The 21,699-nt window shown below is 36.4% G+C and overlaps 1 protein-coding gene across 2 annotated transcripts; it reads right to left on the reverse strand.

Annotated features, from left to right (window-relative positions):
- On the reverse strand, window positions 1-3,100 carry LOC140864570 (amino acid transporter AVT6C-like). Of its 2 annotated transcripts, none has more exons than XM_073268835.1 (6): window positions 2,889-3,100; window positions 1,722-2,205; window positions 1,484-1,636; window positions 1,162-1,365; window positions 582-1,047; window positions 1-402 (listed from the first exon to the last, which is right to left on the reverse strand). In XM_073268835.1, the coding sequence occupies exons 2-6, from the start codon at window positions 2,104-2,106 to the stop codon at window positions 279-281; spliced, it is 1,332 nt and encodes a 443-aa protein (XP_073124936.1). In that variant the 5' UTR covers window positions 2,107-2,205; window positions 2,889-3,100; the 3' UTR covers window positions 1-278. The 2 variants fall into 2 exon arrangements, with proteins under 2 accessions (XP_073124936.1, XP_073124935.1); XM_073268834.1 differs by having other exon boundaries at window positions 2,747-3,100.
- Window positions 3,101-21,699: the final 18,599 nt, after the last annotated feature.

Below are 21,699 nucleotides of genomic sequence, written 5' to 3' on the forward strand. Positions count from 1 at the left end.
AACTATCCAAGCCAGACATATTAATTTTCCTCGAAATGTAATGATCAAACAAAGATTATTTAGAATAATGATATGTGGTATTCAATAAATTACATTTTTACAAATTCCCAGCTAATGCCCTGAGTTTCTCATACCGAAAAGTTGCAAGAGTCTCAGGTAAGGCCATAGTTGGTCGCTGAGAAGCAGGTTTGGAATCATTCGATGAGCAGTGTTTTCTAGTAATCGTCCATCGAACTGGTCGAGGAAAGGCGGTAACGGTCGTAAACGTCCCCTGCTCTTCATTTCTTGACGAAATAACTGGACAGGTTTGAGTAGATGGCAATCACACTCGTCCCCACAGCCAGAAAGATCACTAGCACAGCCAACACCTTATCTCGTGTAGTCGAGATCCGAAGAATGTCTCTGCGAAAGAAAACATTCAAAAGAACATATCACAAATAATAATTTATCAAGAAAGCTCTGTTGATGTGATCTGGACGAACTTGAACTTTCTCAAAAAGCTAATTGACACAGTCTCACACAAAAACGACCTCGCTGCTAAGATGAATATGATATCATGAACATCGCTAAAATATCCGTACCTAAGAATGATTGAGCTTGGGAATATGAACATGAGGAACATTACAGTCGTTGTCCCCATGAACTGAAAGAAGTACCATATGTTTGGAATGGCTATTGCTGCCATGTATATGAAAGCGAGTAGAAAACATGTAATGGATAAAAACCGAACGTTTTCTTCGGCTAACGCTCTTCTTTTAGGGAAGAATAATTCGTCAACATTGACCCTTAGAGAGTAGTTCATCACGGGAAACACCAGCATGAGGTGAATTGCATAGCTCAATCTGATGGTGTCATTGAGAACTGTTGCGATAAATGAATCCGAAGTTTTGTCGAAGTTGACTAGCATATCGGCCATAATCGAGTCCCCAAAAAGCAAGTACCCAAAGAAACCGACAGCAAAATAGATTGCAGTACATAATACAAGTGCGACTCGGACTGCAAAAGTCATATCAGATGGTCTGCCAAGTTCAGCTCTAACAGGATGAACTGCATGCACAATCAGTTCAAGATTATGAGCTATGCTTTATCCATGAATGCAACTTTCAGGATTCATTTTTCTTGGTAGCATCTTTCTACATTAATATGACAATATTAACTTACCATTTACATGACATCCAAAGGCCGTCACAATGACTGGAATAGTGGTGAAGAGATCAAACACGGATACACCATTCGAAAAGTCAGGAAACAGTCGTGGACTTTGTGTTTTCCCAACCACCATGGCATGTATTGCCATCACTGAACATAAGGCGACGAAAAATGCAGCTAGTAGCACAGATAAAGCCGAGGCATGACTCAAAGAATCTGCAGGTAAGAAACACTGTCTCAGTCTAGTACTATATATATATAGATATTTAATGATTCTAAACAAATATGTTTCCTGTTAGATTTAAAATATTATTAATAAATCACCATCAGTAACCTATGCGACGGATAAGAAGCAAAGGAAGCAAGACGAAGAGAACAACGACAATGAGCGAACATGCACGCGAATTCCACCAGTGGATGCCAAACCATTCTTGCAGAATGCCCAAGTGTACTGTTCCTTCAGAGTTATTCCCTGAGAGGACATCTCCTGTAAAATTATTCAAACTAAACAGTCATAAAACAGACATATACACGAAGTTAAAGAGTGACAAATCAAGATTAAAACAACTCACCAATTATAATCAGATAAATGATCAAAGCTCCAAGATTGGTGATCATGACACAAACTTGGAGTGCCACCGATCCGCACTTCCCGAAAGTCTCTGCCATCATCTCCCCATATGTATTCGACTCACCCGAATTCGTATACTTCAACATAAACTCCACCGTAACTTCCACAATATAGGCAATAATCAAGATAACAACAAAGCTCGGAAACACGCCCAACACTTTAAACGAAGCCGGAATCGACATGATCCCGGATCCCACCATGCCTGTAGCAATGTTAAATATTGCCCCATAAATGGACGCACCCTCAGAAGATCTTTCAATATCATTCGGCCGGGGTTGCTGGACCAATGGAGTTTCAAGTCCACATTCTTCCTTCTCTACAATCATCCTCACCAATATACTCACTCAATCTATAGTGCCACAAGCCACAACCAGTGCTGGCAATCTTCAGGTATGTATTGTATTCTGGATGGTGCTCACAAACACCTGCCAAAAACACACCACATTATCCTGAAATACATATGGTTACATTTGGTTGTGTTTTACAATTATCAATACCAGAGCTCAAATATCATCCACACAAAAAAACTAAAATATATTTGAAAATTCTTGATTTCAAAAACTTAATCCAAATGCGGCCAGTTCCCGATCAGGGTAATGACTAGCTACCAGTCATTTACATCAACTTCTTCTCTAACTAGCTTCACAGTTAGTTGCATGGCAACACTGTTATTACTTCTTGATGCTTACTAATAAAGAAAATAAATGTTAAAACATTACACAAACACACACAGGCAAACTAAGCAAGATAGTTGCAGCTGCTGAAAAATATTTTATAGTTTTCGGTTTAAAACACAAGTTTTGCTATAGTTTTCGGTTTAAAATATATTTTCGATCATTCTGCCTTTGCTAACATACGAAAGCTCGACCAAGATTTCTGTGAGAAGTTTCTTTCCTTTTCTTTTTTTCTTTATGGAATAAATCGATATGAAATTGAGAATAAGAACAAACCCACATGATATTTTACCTGAAATACGATTGATACCTCCAAGAAAATTCTCTTGCGCCTATTTGCTCTCTCAAATTACAGCACAGTAGCCACGATTTTTCTTCTTCAGCCGAAGTATTAATATTGAAATCACTTGGGGCTTGAAAAGATTGAACCTTACCTTTTAGGTGTCACGATCTTTATCAGCAAAAAGAGATGCCCAAATTGTTGCTCCCAAATTATTTGTTCCGCCAATGAGTCAAACTGCACAAAATCTATGGCATCTTCCATTTTTCTTGTTCAATAATTTGACTAATCCTACAAAAAATTATGTGCTCTGATTGTCATTTCCCCCTTCAAGTACGTAAACGGCTGGCGGTGTGGGGATATGAGAAAAGCTGAATTTTTATTTGCCCAAATTTTTTTAAGGGGATAAAAAATAATTTAATTATTAAAATTTAAACCCAAAAATCCATAGAGTATTTTTAGTGTTATTTATTTAATTATTGATAAAAACTAACGGAAAAAAAGGACCAAAATCTGGATAATTGCACGAACAAAGTTGTGTGTTGGTGGACCCCTTTAGCATTTCACAAACAAGAAATACCACAAGGATTTCAAGGTTATATTTTTGATGTGTTGGGATTTTGTTACTAGTATTAATGGGTGTTCGTACAAATATCTTAAGAAGAATTTAATGTTTTCGGGAAAAATTCCGGTTAAGTCCTAAATGTTTGGACATATTTTCGGTTCAGTCTTAAATGTTTGAATGTTCTCGGTTTAGTTCGAAATATTTTTCAAAAATTCTCGGTTCAATCCTAAATGTTTTTATGTTCTCGGTTTGGTCCCAAATGTTTTAAAAAGTTGTCGGTTCAGTCCTAAATGAATGTTTTACATTCCAGATTTCGTCCTAAATATTTTTCAAAAGTTCTCGATTTGGTACTTTCATCTACAAACAAAGCGTAATTAAAAAAACTTATAAACAAAAGACAAATTTAAATAAAATAGAAGCTAATAATAATAATAATAATAATAATAATAATAATAATAATAATAAATGATCAAGAATTTCTTTCAAATAAAAATATAATATAAATTATGCAAAATAAAATTATAGAATAAAAAATAATTGAATCGTGCTATCTTATAGTTAAAAACATTATCAATCACAAACAAATAAACAAATGTTTTAGCAAATAACTAGTATTACTTATTTCACAACATATTTGAAATTTTCATCAAATTTTTCAAGAGAAGAATACTTATGGTTAACAATTGAGAAAATATAATGAAGTATTTGACCACCGTTGAAGTAGTGATATGAAATTAAGTTTTATTTAATAATAAATTTTTTTCAAATAGTATTTTTTAAATTATAAAAAGAGTTTTAAAAAGATATACTCCATCCGTCCCATATATGTTGTCTTGTTTTAGTTTTCACACGTATTAAGAAAAATTTATTGGGAAAGTAAATTTTATATAAACTTCCTATTTTATCCCTATTTAATATATTAAAAAATGATTGCACAATTTTCAAGGTGTAGTTAATCGGGGTATATTAGTAAAGAAGTATTAAAAAATATTACTAAATATGATGTATGACTATATATTTGGGACAAACAAAAAAAAACGTGAAAAATATAATTGAGACGGATGGAGTATATCTTTTTTCAACTTTCAAATGTTTTCTTAAATGTGCAAGCATCATGAATGAGAATATAACAAAATTAATAGAATGTGAAATAACATCATTAAATTCTAATTCCTCAAGTTTTGTTTATTTTATTTAAGTTTTTATTTTGTAGCATCATGAATTTAATATTTTTATTTTGAACATTGTGTAAAATTGATTTAAATTTGGATAAAAATTCTAATAAATTTGTATTTTATTTACAATTTGTTTAATGTTAAATATATAATAAATAATATAAAACTCGATTATAAATGATATAACACTACGCGATGTTAGTTTTAACACACGAGTAGATGGAAGGATCAAACCGGGAACTTTTGAGAAATATTTGGCACGAAATTGGCAATGTAAAAATATTTAGGACTAAATCGGAAACTTTTGATAAATATTTAGGACCAAACCGGGAACGTATAAATATTTAGGACTGAACCGGGAACTTTTGGAAAAGATTTAGAACCAAACCGGTAACATCCAAACATTTAGGACTGAATCGGAAATATGTCCAAACATTTAGGACTGAACCGAGATTTTGCCCAATGTTTTCTATAAGATGTTTGTGGCTAAAGCCACAAACATACGCTCGTGGATGTCCAACAATAAACTTTCAAGATCACATGACTCTTACCGTTTGGTATCATGGATGAGATATACGATTGATAAATAAAAACATGATGAGATGTGGATAAGCAAGACATAGATATAAATAATATGTTATTTTGTATGTTTTTTATCTTGTAGGATTGTTGTGTTTATTATCTTAATTACCATTGTCAATTTCACACAATTTCAATTATATGACACTCATCCTCGACTAATACCATGTGTTAAGAGGTATTTGTCATCAAACCTACATCTAATGTTATACCGGGTCATGAGATATTATTGGATTAACAAAAAAATAAGAAAAACATGAGATGAATAAAAATTTGTGTCTCATCCAACTATCATCTCATGTACTAAACGGTGTGATGACTGACGGATTGTGAGCACGCGATCTGTTATATATATATATATATGCAAAAAATACAGTGTGCTATTGTATTATATATACTAGTTTCATTTGTACGTATATATCAATTTTTGGTGTTAATTTTAGGATGATATAATGAGTTAAATATTCAAAATTTAAGATAAATATAAGATAATATTTAGTAATTTAAAAAGTTTAAAAAATATATATGATATTGTACTTAGAGTAAATTACAAACAAGTTAAATTCTCTAAACAATTGTAATTTCAATAGGGATCAGTTGTACTTTAATGGAGTATATATATAGTATATGATGCATAATATTGCGTGCATATATTAGTTTTATTTTATTTTTTTTAGAAAACAAAAAAAAAATTATGATTATTTTGGCATAGCATTTAATTATCATTTGGATAACAATGGTGGAACTATATTAAGAATGCTATTTCTTAGATAATATTTTCATATGTGAATTTTGAACTTTTGAAGGTGGATGAGATGGAGTAGTTATGAGTCAATTATAAATTACTAAAAATTATAATTTTCTAAGTTGATATATATAAGGGGTATTTTATATATAAAAAATTTATTTGATGTTATAAAATCGGATTACTGAAAGCCTCAACTTTTATATATAACTAGTAATCAGAGTACACCCTTTGCGTGTGTATTGAAAAATTAATTATCATAAAGTAAAATTTGATTTTTTGTAATCAAGAAGTAAAAATGAAGAACTAATTTATCAAATTGAGACGTGAAGTAGATGAGATGTTAGAATGAAAGTTGTCTTTTCGGTTAGTGGTTGAGGATGAGAAGGGTAATATAGAAAACTTTTAAATATTTAGACTTAAAAAAGAGAAATCAATGTAAAACATGAAAGATAATCGCAGAAGAATATTTTAGTACGTTTGTTGGGATCGGTTCAGAGGGTAGAGGGGGGGTGAATACACTCTGAAACTTTTCTTTTTCTTCTTTAAAATGATCAAGTGAGGTTTAGTTCACTTAACCAGTTTTCTCAACTTCTAAAACGTTTTGAACAACTTAAATAGTGCGGAAATAGTTCAGAGGTTTTAGTGATGCAAAGTTTATAATGCAATGTATGAGCAGGATGTAAGATAAATGGCAGTAAATGTTAAAGCACGATTTTATGGAAGTTCGAAGGCTTAATCCTTCTACGTCTCCCCTTCTTCCACTTAGGAAGGAATTCACTAGAAGACTTTGGTTATTACAACGTCTTGTAATACACCCACTTCAGACTTAGGACTTATCCAATGCCTAATCCGAAACTCCTAGATTTACACAGATAAGATTCTCAGTTCTTATCAGACTGGTGGAAGCTTTCAGAGCAGCTTCAAGTCTCTTCAACACTGAGTATAGTTGAGTTGAGCTTCTCAGACTGCAGAGCGGTCGAGAGGCTTGAAAACCCTAGGATGATCCTTGACGATCAGATGTGTGAACTGTAGGCGAGGGTTTATTTGAGCAGCAGATGAATGATCTTGTAAGTGTGCTTAAGTATATCAGATGAGGACTTCTGATATTATTCAAGTGATTGAAATTTTTCTGAGTTGCTTGTCTCTCTTCGTTGTCTCGTATCACTTGTTGTTGTTCACGTTGTGTATCTCTTTTTGAGCAATCTTCCCTTTATATAGGTCAATCATCAACGTCTTTATTTTGAACGTTCTGATGCTGCATTGAATGCACATTTAATGCTCATAAATGCATTGATGATTCTGCATGAGGATCGTACACTGCAGACAACTTCCAGGGTCCAAAACTGGAATAAACGGTCGAATGCTTTATCTGCAGTCATTCTGTGTTTTTGCCATTTTGGTACAACCTGTTGTCTTGATTTGCAGGAGTCAACAAATCTTCTGAAACGCCGGTTCTGCTTTTAATAAAGGATCCTGCAAAGAACATCTTGTCACAGGTACTTGTCTCGAGATATCTAGATAGGCAGTTGGCATTCTACCGGTAGAGATATTTGTCCTCTGCTGGTTTGAATAACCAGTCGATAAGCTTGTGACTTCAACCGGTCGAGAGATAAAGGCGGTTGACAAGCTTCCGGTAGATAGATTTATCCTCTGCTGGTTTTGATAGCCAGTCGATAGGCTTGTGACTTCAGCCGGTCGAGGGCAAAGGCGGTTGACAAGCTTCCGGTAGAAGTTGTAGTAGATTCCTGAAATACAATGGTTGGCAGCACATTCCTATACAATGAGTTGTTGTTTGTTATCACCAAAATATCGGATTCAACAATTTCCCCCTTTTTGGTGATGACAAAACTTAAGTGCTCCAAGAACAATATGAAAGCATTAAAATGAACTTCATTGAGAGAATGAATTTCATTAAGTACAATAAGTATTTTTATTACACCTACAGAAAAAAAATAAGATGTGGCTGCGATAAGTAAAGAAGAGATAAGTTGTTCATCTTTTGAACCAACTGGCTCCTCCTGACCTATCGCCTTCTCTTCTTCTTCTGTCGGCTTCTTCTTTTCTTCTGGACTCTTCTTCACGTCTTCTTGCCTCTGCTGCTCTACGTTGCTCTTCTTCCCCCTTTTTGGCATCACCTTGGTTGAGCCGAAGGATGACCTCAGTGAGTTGAGTGCCAATGCAGGCTTGCATAGTGTCTATTTTTGCATCGATTTGAGCAAGTAGAGTGGCTTGCATAGTGTCCATCCGATCATTCAACTGCTTATGAAGGCGATTTTCGGATCGGATAACTTGTTCGGAGACGGTAGAGAGCGTGTTGATTTGAGTGCGATGATGATTAGTGATCTCTGTGGACAGACGAGCAAGGTCTCGAGACACGGTCTCGAAATGCCGAATCATCGTCTGGCGTGAATTATCGACCGATAAGGATGAGTTTGTTATGTCTTGAGAGAAGGACCTAACCGTTTGCATGAGCTCATGAAGCCGATTTATCAAGGTATGATCTAGAGCTGCGGCCATGGCTTCAATTAAAGAATCATCAGTCTGAAGCATTTGCCCTTCTGGGTCATTTCTTGGTGAAACCGGGCTAGACTCACGATGATGTGGTGCGGGTGAATTTGCTGGAGAGCTGCCCGATGGACCTTCCAATAATGGTACAGTTGGAGATGTAATAGTTTCGACTGCAGCCAATATGGTTGGTGGAGTACCAGGATCAGCACTTGGTTCATCCATAATGAGATCTTCCATAAACTTTTCAGTAGATGGAGACGGTTGAAGTGCTGGATCAGCATCAGTCACGTGCTGTTCTGGAGATGCAGGTGATACAATAGTGCTTGATATCTCCGTTGGGGGCACTGTTGCTTCACTACTGCAAGGAGCCTCTGTCACAGAGGTGACAGGTATCTCTTGTGCAACCACTTCTAAAACATCTTGTGAATGACCGGGAGAAGTGTGAGCGGTCGTCACGGGAGAGGAGTGAGCAATCACAACTGCTTCCGGTTGAGTAACTGCTTGGACTGCGGTTGAGGAGGGGTCGACCGATGAAGATGCTGCCACATTCGATCTTAGAGCATATGATTGAAAGAGGTCAGCAGTGATGAGATCGGTCAAAATCCCATCTGAAGAAGGGAGAGCATAGACGTCTTCTTCACCCTGATCTTGAGTGAGAAAGGTTTTCATAATCACTTGTGCTTCCAGCACATAAGCTTGTAAACAGGCTGCTGAAACTGGTGTTTTGACATTGTTGAGAGCTTGGAAGTGCTGAAGTAGTTGAGTGATTTGACGTAGACTATCCTGTAGTCCAGTCAAAATCACAAAGTCATCGGCGGCGGTAGGACTCTTGGATTTGAAATTCTTGACACGCTCATTAATTAGCAGTGATAGCAGGCTTCCTCGAAGCTTCAAGTCTATGAGATGTCTTCTTCCCAGAGCCTCCACGATGTCTTCAGTATCAGCAAATAGAAGCATCTTCTGCTCAATGACGTTTAGAGATTTCCATTTAGGAAATATTTGAGCGAGTGTCAAGTGAGTGCGGGAGTGATGCCATCTGTCAAAACGTTGTAGATGACGCTTGACAGTACGGAGCACGTGAGAGATGATCATATTGAGTTCTATCGTAGCTGCTGGTTGAGCCTTGGGTGTGTATATCATCACACCTTTCCCTTTGTCTTTGGGATCAGCTAGAGTGACCTCAGGAGCTGATGAGGCACCTTCCCGGATTATCACACCTTTTGTAGGACGAGGAGCAGTAGAAGCAACAACGGTGGTAGTCTCGACCGTTGGCAGGGTAGGAGCAAGTCCAGAAAGAGACTTTAGCTTCTTGTGCTGCCTCTTCTTCTCGCCTGCAGGCGTGGATGACACAGCTGCTTTGGAGACCGAAGGAGATGACTTGCTGAAGGCTTGAATCAGTGGAACATTCTCACGTGATTCATCTTCAGAGTCAGATTCGATGATCAGTTGACGCTTGGCAGACTTTTTGGTATGGACTGGTTTGGCCACGACCGAAACCGTTGAAAGCGGTTGAGGGATAGCAATAACCTTTGCGGTTGAGGGCAAGGTGTCGACCGCAGTCTCTTTCTTGTTCAGGAATTTGAGAATCGTAGACTTGTTGAGCCATTTGGTGGGATGCAGAGGCTCAGTCTTGGAAAAGTCCACTCCAAGGACGCCCAAGATGTGGCAGATTTGCAAAGCAAATCCCTCGGATTGCCCTTTGCCCCTGATCATTTCACATAGAATATTGAACAGAATGTCTGACCAGTTTATGTTGATCTTGGAGGCAATACAAGCCATGTATTGAAATTTCTCCAGCGTCACCTTGTCGTAAGATCCAGCCTTGGCCAGAAGATTCTTGGCCACGATATTAGTCAGTAGTCTGAATGGAGCTTTGAGAGATGTCTTCTGGGCCGGCAGTTTGATCGGAGCATCAGTAGTTGAGAACTCCTTCAACCAATAAGAGCAGTTACCATCTGGAAGATCCGTGCATTTTGTCAAACCCCTGGAGGGCAGATCAAATGTGCTGGCGAAGAACTTCTGATTGAAGGAGTAGGCCTCTGTCTTAATCAAGCATTTGATAGTCCCATGCTCGATTTGAGCGGTTGCGAAGAACTCCTTCAAAATAGGCAAATCGCAGATGGCGCTGCATTCCAGAAATTTCTTTAGTCCAGAGGCTTCAAGCATGGTGAAGACCTCAGTTATTCCTGCGTTGTTTGCCTTAACAACGGAATCAAAGTTGATGGCAAGGCAAGTCTTCTGGATCGACATGATATCTGTAGATAAGAACTCGAGCAAAGAGTAAGCAAGAGCTTGAGAGTAATTTGATGGACCGTTTAATACAATATGAAAGCTTTTAGCAAAGGTGAAAGATTGATATACGAGTGTAAAGAAGTATATATAGGAACCTATGGGCCATAGGGTGACGTCATGAAAAGTATTTTTGAAATTCAAAAAGTTTTGAAGTGCATAATCACGGCGCCTCAATTAATGTCATTTGGTTCAAAGCACCAAGCTGCTAGTACGAAGCCTGTCAGAGACAAGTTAAAGGCGGATGATATGCCAATATTTATGGCAATCGTAACAGCTAATCTATTAATGTCATATTGACAATCATTCCCCCTAAACACATGCATACTAACTTAAATCTACTAAGCCAAGAATATTTCGAAAATATGAAAACTTAGCGTCCGGTAGAGGCTTGGTGAATATGTCTGCTGCTTGCTGATCGGTAGAGATGTATTCCAGCCTGATTTCCTTCTTTAAGACATGATCTCGGATAAAGTGATGCCTGACATCAATGTGCTTTGTCCGAGAGTGCATCACTGGATTGTGAGTGATGGCTATGGCACTTGTATTGTCACAGTAGATTGGAGCTTCACTCGACCGAATCCCATAATCATTAAGCTGCTGTTGAATCCAGAGTATTTGAGCACAACAGCTGCCAGCAGCAAGGTATTCTGCTTCGGCGGTCGAGGTAGCAATTGATGTCTGCTTCTTACTTGACCACGAAATTAGTCTATCTCCAAGGAATTGACATGTGCCACTTGTACTTTTGCGATCAATTCTACAACCTGCATAATCTGCATCTGAATAGCCAATAAGATTAAGATTTGAATCTTTGGGATACCAAAGACCCACATTAGTAGTTCCTTTAATATATTTAAGTATTCGTTTGGTAGCAATGAAATGAGATTGCTTAGGTGCGGCTTGAAATCTAGCACATAAACAAACTGAATACATGATATCCGGTCGACTGGCAGTCAAATAGAGCAGTGAACCAATAAGGCCTCGATACATGGTTACCTCGACCGGAATTCCCCCTTCATCTTTATCAAGCTTAATTGATGTACACATGGGGGTAGATACAGTTGAGCATTGTTCCATTCCAAACTTCTTTACCAATTCCTTGGCATACTTGGACTGATTGATGAATATTCCAGTTTCAAGTTGCTTTACTTGAAGTCCAAGAAAGAAGTTTAGCTCGCCCATCATGCTCATTTCAAACTTCTCCTTCATCAGTTTAGAGAACTTTGAGCACAACTTGGGGTTAGTTGACCCAAATATAATGTCATCAACATAAATTTGTACTAGTAACACATGATCACCTTTTACAAATTTAAACAGGGTCTTATCGACCGTTCCAATTTGGAAATCATGTTCCAGTAAAAATTTTAGCAAAGTGTCATACCAAGCACGCGGTGCTTGTTTTAATCCATAGAGAGCTTTGTCAAGTTTATAGATATATTGAGGATGAGTAGGATTGACAAAACCTGGTGGTTGTTCAACGTACACCTCTTCTTGAAGTAGACCATTGAGGAATGCAGACTTCACATCCATTTGATAAACTTTAAAATTCTTGAAGGCTGCATGAGCAAGAAAGATGCGGATTGCTTCTAGTCTTGCAACTGGCGCGAAAGATTCCTCAAAGTCTATGCCTTCTTCTTGTCTGAATCCTTGAGCAACAAGTCGAGCTTTGTTACGCACAACAGTGCCATGTTCATCGAGCTTGTTACGAAACACCCATCTAGTTCCAATCACATTTTGATTTTTCGGTCGAGGAACTAGATGCCAAACATTGTTGCGGGTGAATTGATTCAACTCTTCTTGCATAGCTTCAATCCAGCTGGCATCTGATAGAGCTTCATCTATTTTCTTGGGTTCTACCTGAGATATGAAAGCGGCATGCAAGAATTCATTAATCATTTGACCACGCGTTTTTCGAGGAGCAGAAGGGTCACCTATGACCAACCCAGGTAGATGATCTTTGTTCCACCTAAAATAATTCCCTAAAGGGTTGTCATCAATTGGTTGATGAACGTCCTCGTTTACTGGATCATCATTGGCTGGAGGATTGTTATCAACCGGTGGATCCACTTCTGGCCTTGTTTGATCACACCCGGTAGAGGGAACTGGATCATCCTTCTTTGGAGGATATAGATCACTGTCACTCTCTTCCTGTAGATTTGTGTTTTCCAGTCTGTGACTCAGATCATTTATGCTCCCTTGAGTTTGTTCTGTACATAGAGTAGATTCATCAAAAACAACATGAATGGTTTCCTCGACCGTTAGTGATCTTTGATTGAACACTCGATAAGCTCTGCTAACGGCTGAGTAACCAATAAAAGTTCCTTCGTCTGCTTTGGCATCGAAGGCTGTCAAATGGTTTTTGCCATTGTTGTGGATAAAGCATTTGCACCCAAAAATTTTGAAATAAGAAATATCAGGTTTTGTGCCATTCCAGATCTCATATGGAGTTTTGTTAAATCGTTTATTAATCATAGATCTGTTTTGAGTATAGCAAGCTGTGTTAACTGCTTCTGCCCAAAGTCTTTGAGAAACATTTGAATCAGCAATCATAGTTCTGGCTGCTTCTTTTAAAGTACGGTTCCTTCTTTCAGCCACCCCATTTTGCTGTGGGGATCTAGCAGCTGACAACTCATGCTTGATTCCCTGATCATCTAGATAAGTCATAAGAGTGGTGTTTAAAAATTCAGTCCCTCTATCACTCCTGATTCTATCTATCACAGTAGATTGTTCATTTTGCAAGCGTTTAAAAAGCTTAATCAGGTGAGGTGCAGTTTGATCTTTTGAAGAGAGAAAGATGACCCAAGTAAATCGAGAAAAGTCATCTATAACAACAAGAGCATATCTCATTCCCCCTATGCTTCTTACTGGTATAGGACCAAATAAGTCCATGTGAAGTAAGTCTAAACATTTGGAAGAAGACATACACCCTTTATTTTTAAAAGTTGCTCTCACCTGCTTTCCTAGTTGACAAGCAGGACAAACTTTGTCTTTTATAAAATTTCCTTCGGGCAGACCAGAAACCAAATCATGCTTCCTCAAGTTAAAAATGGACTTAAAATTTAGATGATTTAACCGCTTATGCCACAACCAATGTTTATCATGATGAGCAGTAAGACAAGTAGGTGAAGAACTATGTGAGCAAGACCAGTTTACCTTGTAGGTGTTTAGGTCTCGTACACCGGTCATAAGAGTCTCACCTTTGTCATTTTTTATGAGGCAAGTGTGTTTGTGAAACTCGACCGAATGATCATTGTCACATAGTTGACTAATACTTATCAAATTATAGCATAGTTTGTCAACAAGTAACACATCTTTAATAATGATGTTACCATGGATGATCTTACCCTTACCCACGGTTTTACCTTTGGAGTTGTCTCCAAAGCTGATCTTTGGTCCTTTGCACAACACCACTTCTGTTAGAAGTTCTGGATTCCCTGTCATGTGTCGTGAGCAACCGCTATCTAAATACCAGGTAGTGTCCTTGATAGAAGTGGTTTTCTCGCTCGTTTGGACTTTTAGTACCTGCAAAGAGTGAAGAACTTTTGGTACCCATATCTAGTAGGGTCCAGGTCGGATTAGCCCTTTCGGGACCCACACCTGGAACACCCTTACAGGTTTGCCCGTGTGTGTGTCCAGAAATCTGTGCGGTCGATAGGCAGTAAATGTGTGTGCTTGTGAGGTTGCTGTGTGCTGCTTGCCTTTTTTATTTTCATCAGTTAGCCTGTACCTCTTTTGAACTGGCCTGCAATTAAAGTACTGGTAAGGCTTCTCCTTTGACCATCTTTTCTTAGAGTAGTTAGACTCATTCCATGGCCTTTTGAAATTAGATTGGTTTCCCTTTCTTCTTTCATTAGGTTTTGGTTTGATCCAAGTTCCTCTTTGATTAGAGGTCTGGGGATCCACATATCCCAGCCCTCTATGCTTAGAGCTTCGTTCGTTCGATACTTTCTGATTTTTGTCAAAGCTGCACTTATCGTGTTCATATATCGTGCTGGACCTGACAAATCTTATTTTGTTAAGATTGCCTTTGTCCAGGCTTGACTGAATACAGGATTCCATAGACTGTTCATTTGTTCCAAACCCTAGACCGGTTTTATCATGTACCGGTCTTTGGATTTCTTGAATCTTGTCAATGGTTACCGAAGATTTATTCCAAGCCTTAATGGTTTCAAGTAGTTTTTTATTCTCAATCAAGGTAGCTTGGAATACTCTTTTCAAGGTGTCGTTCTCAGTAGCCAGCAGACTTAGCTTGACCTTAAGACCATCAAGCTCTTTTTGCTGCATGCAGCTTGATTTGCTTGACTTATCTTTTAGGTCAGCTCTTTCTGCCTTTACTTCCTCGAACTCCTTGGATAATGCTTTGTATTCATTAGCCATTTCGTGTAAAGCAGTAACTAAATCATTGTGAGTAAATTCAGGTGAGCCAAAGTCAAATACCTCCTCAGCTTCTTCTTCGATGTCGGCCATAAGGCATTCCACTTTTTCATCATCGCTGTCATCTGAAGAGCTTCCGGTATTGGAGTTGTCAGAGTCAGACTCAGCCCACTTGTTTTTGCTCTCGTCTGCTACTAGAACCCTTTGGTCTCTTCCTTTTCTAAACGTCCTTTTATCCTCCTTACCCCTTCTTCTTTCGGAGAATTGCTTCTGATCATTGTTCTTAGGCTTGGTGCAGTCTGCAATGAAGTGGCCTGGCTTTCCACAGTTAAAACAAGTAGGACCATCGTTTGTATGGTCCGATTTATGATAATTTTTAAATTTAGAATTGTTTTTACGCATAAATTTACCAAATTTCTTGACAAAGAGTGTCATGGCTTCATTGCTGATTTGCTCAGCTGATCTCTTTGGAGCTACCTCGACCGGTGGACATATCACGGTTGAGGTTAAGGCCTTGGTTGGTTGAGAAGTAGATGGTTCATCTTCTGTTCTCATGTTGAGCTCGAACTCATAGGCTTTGAGATCTGCAAAGAGATCATGCAGTTCAACCTTGCTCAAGTCTTTTGACTCTCTCATGGCCACTGTCTTGATCTCCCATTCTTTGGGCAGAGCTCTCATAACCTTCACAGCAATTTCACGGTTAGTATAAGTTTTACCTAAAGCAATAAGATCACAGATGATACTACTGAACCGTTCATCAAATTCAGCCATGGTTTCCCCTGGCTTCATTTTGGCGTTGTCATATTTTTGAATGGCCAGAGTGAGCTTGTTTTCCTTTGTCTGGTCATTCCCTTCACACAGCTGAGTGAGCTTCTCCCAAATCTCCTTTGCTGTGGAACATGACTTGATTTTGCTGAACATATTCTTGTCCAGTGTTTTGTATAGGATGTCCCGGGCCACATTGTCAAGATTGGCCTTCTTTTTGTCCTCAGTGGTCCACTCAGCTCTTGGTTTCTCAATCATTTGTCCTGCACCATCGGCTAGAGCTGGGTTGACCTTCATAATTTTGATAGGACCGTCTGTTATGACATATAGCATGTCATCATCCTGTGCTGCAAGATGTGCCTGCATGCGAATTTTCCAATCATCATACTCTTCTTTAGAAAACATAGGAATTCTGTTGAAAGAAGTCATGATTTGAAAACTTCAGATCAGCAGTTGAGAAAGGAACCCGCTCTGATACCACTTGTTGGGATCGGTTCAGAGGGTAGAGGGGGGGTGAATACACTCTGAAACTTTTCTTTTTCTTCTTTAAAATGATCAAGTGAGGTTTAGTTCACTTAACCAGTTTTCTCAACTTCTAAAACGTTTTGAACAACTTAAATAGTGCGGAAATAGTTCAGAGGTTTTAGTGATGCAAAGTTTATAATGCAATGTATGAGCAGGATGTAAGATAAATGGCAGTAAATGCTAAAGCACGATTTTATGGAAGTTCGAAGGCTTAATCCTTCTACGTCTCCCCTTCTTCCACTTAGGAAGGAATTCACTAGAAGACTTTGGTTATTACAACGTCTTGTAATACACCCACTTCAGACTTAGGACTTATCCAATGCCTAATCCGAAACTCCTAGATTTACACAGATAAGATTCTCAGTTCTTATCAGACTGGTGGAAGCTTTCAGAGCAGCTTCAAGTCTCTTCAACACTGAGTATAGTTGAGTTGAGCTTCTCAGACTGCAGAGCGGTCGAGAGGCTTGAAAACCCTAGGATGATCCTTGACGATCAGATGTGTGAACTGTAGGCGAGGGTTTATTTGAGCAGCAGATGAATGATCTTGTAAGTGTGCTTAAGTATATCAGATGAGGACTTCTGATATTATTCAAGTGATTGAAATTTTTCTGAGTTGCTTGTCTCTCTTCGTTGTCTCGTATCACTTGTTGTTGTTCACGTTGTGTATCTCTTTTTGAGCAATCTTCCCTTTATATAGGTCAATCATCAACGTCTTTATTTTGAACGTTCTGATGCTGCATTGAATGCACATTTAATGCTCATAAATGCATTGATGATTCTGCATGAGGATCGTACACTGCAGACAACTTCCAGGGTCCAAAACTGGAATAAACGGTCGAATGCTTTATCTGCAGTCATTCTGTGTTTTTGCCATTTTGGTACAACCTGTTGTCTTGATTTGCAGGAGTCAACAAATCTTCTGAAACGCCGGTTCTGCTTTTAATAAAGGATCCTGCAAAGAACATCTTGTCACAGGTACTTGTCTCGAGATATCTAGATAGGCAGTTGGCATTCTACCGGTAGAGATATTTGTCCTCTGCTGGTTTGAATAACCAGTCGATAAGCTTGTGACTTCAACCGGTCGAGAGATAAAGGCGGTTGACAAGCTTCCGGTAGATAGATTTATCCTCTGCTGGTTTTGATAGCCAGTCGATAGGCTTGTGACTTCAGCCGGTCGAGGGCAAAGGCGGTTGACAAGCTTCCGGTAGAAGTTGTAGTAGATTCCTGAAATACAATGGTTGGCAGCACATTCCTATACAATGAGTTGTTGTTTGTTATCACCAAAATATCGGATTCAACAACGTTTTTTTACATACCAAAGTAATTTCTATGATACCCTCAACTATTATAAAATGAGTAACACTCCTGTGAGACGGTCTCATCCGTGAGACGGTCTCATCCGTGAGACGGGTCAACCCTACCTATATTTATAATAATAAGTAATACTTTTGATATAAAATGTAATATTTTTAATAGATAACACATATAAGAGACACGTCTCAAAAAATGACATTTGAGACTGTCTCATATGAGTTTTTGTATTATAAAATAGAGTAGAAGAATAGATAGACTAGATATAGATATTGATATATAGTTTAAACAAGGACGAAAAATAGTAATCTATATTTTTTTTTATTCCATAGTAATCTATAAATTATCATCACTCCTTAATGTCCTAATTATGACTTGCGGGTGCGTTTGGTAGGTGAGATGAGATAATTAATGTATGCGGACTTTTATGAATAAAGTAGTGATTAAAAAAAACCGTGATAATTTTATTCGTTGTTTGGTACAATTGTTACAACATGATAAAAATGTGTTTGAGATTTCAAAATGACCATCCTACCCCTATACAGTTACTTCCATCTACATTGTTGCCTTCAAAATTGAAAACCCATTTTTCTTTACGCCATCTAGCTGGAAATACACTTTCTCGAATTTCTGTTTTAGAGAAACATCATGTCGTCTTCGGATATGTCGATGCCATCCTGAGGGTAGTATCCTTAGGGTGGCGTGTCAGTTTATTATTGGCCACTCATGTGGGACCCACACATGAGTCCCACAAAAGTGGCCAATAAAAAACTGACACGATGCTACTCTGAGTGTACAGGGTACCATCGAATTTTCCGTCGTCTTCATACATAGATTTGTGCCTATTGTACAAAAATTTATAGTCAAAATAACGGAGATGGAAAAAAGTTTAAAAATTGAATTTCCCTTTTTATTTCCTGCATTTTAAAAAAAACAAAAATCAATGCAGAAGTGTTATTAAAGAGTGGAGAGTGATTGAGAGTCAAAATTGCAGACAAACAACAGAATAATTAAATGAAGAATAAGAAAGACGGTCGAAAGCTCTTCTACAAAAAAAACCATACAATTTAAAAAAATTGCAGAGGAAAACATGTCAAGGAGAATCGAACAAGACGGAAGAAGAATACAGTCGCCGAAGTTGAGCAGCGAGAATCCATGGTTGTGGAGTGGCATGAGAACTGCTAGGAAGGTTACAAAAGATAAGCTGGTAAATAAACTAGGGGAAAGGGTAATCCGGTAATTTTCAACATGAATCCAACTTACTGTGCCAATTTGTATTACAATACCAGGGGAGAGCCTCGGATAACAATCTAACGTTTTATCTCGGAAATAGTCGAATAATCACGGGCCGTAGGTTATCACTCCAAAGGCGAAAAAACGATACAAACTACGGATTATGGGCTTATCATTAATTTATCCAGCATACCAAACATATCTAGGGATGAGATTTTAAATTGTTCTCTGGACGAAATATTTTAATCAAATTACGTAGTTGATGATATAATAATCTAATTAAACATAATATTTTAATTGTTCTCTTAACGGAAAAATTATCATTATATATCTATACTATTAATAAAGGGAGAGACCATTTTAATAACTATTTTTGGTGAAATTTTTTTTTTGTTCCAAAAATACCCTTAGCACTCCACTTTCAACTTTTTTAACCGGTCATCACTTTGCTTATAAGTTTTATGCAGTTACCTATTTCATTTTCTTAAATTGATAAATTTTATTTTTATCTTCTCAAGAAAAAAATTTCATTCTCCATTTTTTTTCACGAGCAGCGGTTTTTATGCACACACATCGTGTGTTCCATTATTGCTAGTACTATTAATTAAGGAAGATGTGTGAATAGTAACTTAAATTTGGTGAGCCTTTTTTCAATATATCAATAATATCCTTTGTTCAATAATCTAAACATAATATTTTAATCGTTCTCTTAACGGAACAATTATCATTGTATATACTATTAATATATTTTCTATCTCTTCTATTTTATTAAAGTTAAGAAATTGGTATGTTGGCAGAGACGTAACTAGGATTTTTCTTCAAGGGGCTAAATTTTAGGTACAAAAAAATTATAGACATTGAATATTCTAATCTATTATATATATATATATATGTGTGTGTGTGTGTGTGTGTGTGTGTGTTTATATAATCTAATTAACTCTCTAAATTTATATATCATTTAGTTTTTCATAAGTTTTAAATTTTATTAAATATCAATATCATAATAATGATATAAAAATCTAACTTTTATTATATTAGCTCCCCTAAACTTAATAGAGAATAGTATATTATATCATTACACAATTTTTTTTTAAAAAAAATAAAGCATTTTCCATTTGAAATCTAATATATGGATGATACTTGTCTAATTTTTTTAATTAATTATCTTTATAATATAATTTATTATAAGTATAATATAATTGAAATTTCTCAAACTCCATTTGAAAATTTAGTTGGTCCAAATCAAAGTTAAAATAGCCCAAAACAAAAAAAATTATATGTTTGATAGAACCCAAAACAAAAAATATTATTAGTCTATATCAAACATTGAAAGAGCCCAAAAAAAAATTGAAAAAACCCAAAAAGGAAAAAAAATGCATTATATTGGACCTTAAAAATATAAACATAATATATACATATATATTAATATATGGGCTAAGGGTGGGGGCGGCTTTGGTCCGTCCCTGTATGTTGGTATGACCAACCCTTTTATTTTTACCTTTTGATGACAATGTCATTACAAAAATATCACTTTCACATAATTTTTTCAATTTTTTCAGATATCCATTTACAAAATTTCTATTTTTCATTCCACAATTTTTTTGTTTTCATTTTTCAATTAACAAAATTTACAAAATTTCCATTTTTTACTTTCACTCTTTTTTTTTTTACATTTTCAATTAAAATATTGGAACGTATAATGCACGCTTGCGTTTGTGTGCTATTTTTTATTAAGAGTGAGAGTCATTTAAAAAATGATTGGTATGTTGGTATGACAACACACCAAAATTTAGTTCCAAATCTATCCCTCCTAACTACTTTTAACTAACTACTTTTGGTGTCATGGTGAATTTTCTTCATTTTTTCCCTTTATACCCCTACACTCTCTCTCCAACTCACTCACACCACAATTTTATTTCACCATCATTGATTCTTTTTATCATCATTATTTTCATCAATCTAAAAGTGAATTTAATTCATAACTAATTTTTTTAATTTGAAAAATAAAATAAAAAATATAAACAAACACTTTTAAATTAACAAATTATTCAATATAAAATACATTATATTTGTATATAATATGTTACACACGCAATGTGTGTGCTCCATCGCTAGTTTTTATTAAGAATGATGGTCATTTAAAAAATGATTGGTATGTTGGTATGACAACACACCAAAATTTAGTTCCAAATTTACCCCTCCTACTTTGATCTTTTGATTTTGAAAGTAAAATTAATTAGATGTCTTTCCAACTTCTCCACTCATTTCTCCCATCTGATGCCACACGTTTCTAATTTTGTTTTCCCATGAAATACTAAATAATAGATTACTCATAATTAAGAAATATTTAACACTAATTACATGATTTCATATTATATACTTTATTATTAATATTATATATATACTTTATTAATTAAAATAATTACAAGGAAACAATATATCTATTTATCAATTATATTTCACACACAACGTGTGTGTTCAATTACTAGTATACTATTAATTAAGAAAGAAGGTGAATAGTAACTGAAATTTGGTAAGGCTTTTTTCAATATACCAATAATATCCTTAGTTAGTATTTTTGTTTTCCAACCTTTATTTACTATTTTTTTTTTACAAATTTTCTTATTTTATAATGACACGCCAAATGTTTTTTTTTTTACCACATTTGCCCCTCATAATATTATCTTCTTTCAGATTTAAAATTTAAATTATGCTATCAAAAAAACTTCCAATTGTGGAAGAATTATGTGAATTTTTTTCTTTTAAATAAACACGTCTTACACACGCTAGTTTTTATTAAGAGTGAGGGTCATTTAAAAACTGATTGGTATGTTGGTACGACAACACACCAAAATTTAGTTCCAAATCTACCCCTCTTACTTTGATCTTTTTG

Source organism: Henckelia pumila, chromosome 4, assembly GCF_033568475.1.
Source record: "Henckelia pumila isolate YLH828 chromosome 4, ASM3356847v2, whole genome shotgun sequence".
Lineage (NCBI taxonomy): Eukaryota > Viridiplantae > Streptophyta > Magnoliopsida > Lamiales > Gesneriaceae > Henckelia > Henckelia pumila.

Coding starts and splice junctions, on each gene's coding strand:
- LOC140864570 (XM_073268835.1), bottom strand. CDS start 2,106: ATGATTGTAGAGAAGGAAGAATGTGGACTTGAAACTCCATTGGTCCAG. Junction 1,637..1,721: donor CATTTATCTGATTATAATTG/GTGAGTTGTTTT, acceptor ATAATTTTACAG/GAGATGTCCTCTCAGGGAAT. Junction 1,366..1,483: donor GCTTCTTATCCGTCGCATAG/GTTACTGATGGT, acceptor TCTTACCTGCAG/ATTCTTTGAGTCATGCCTCG.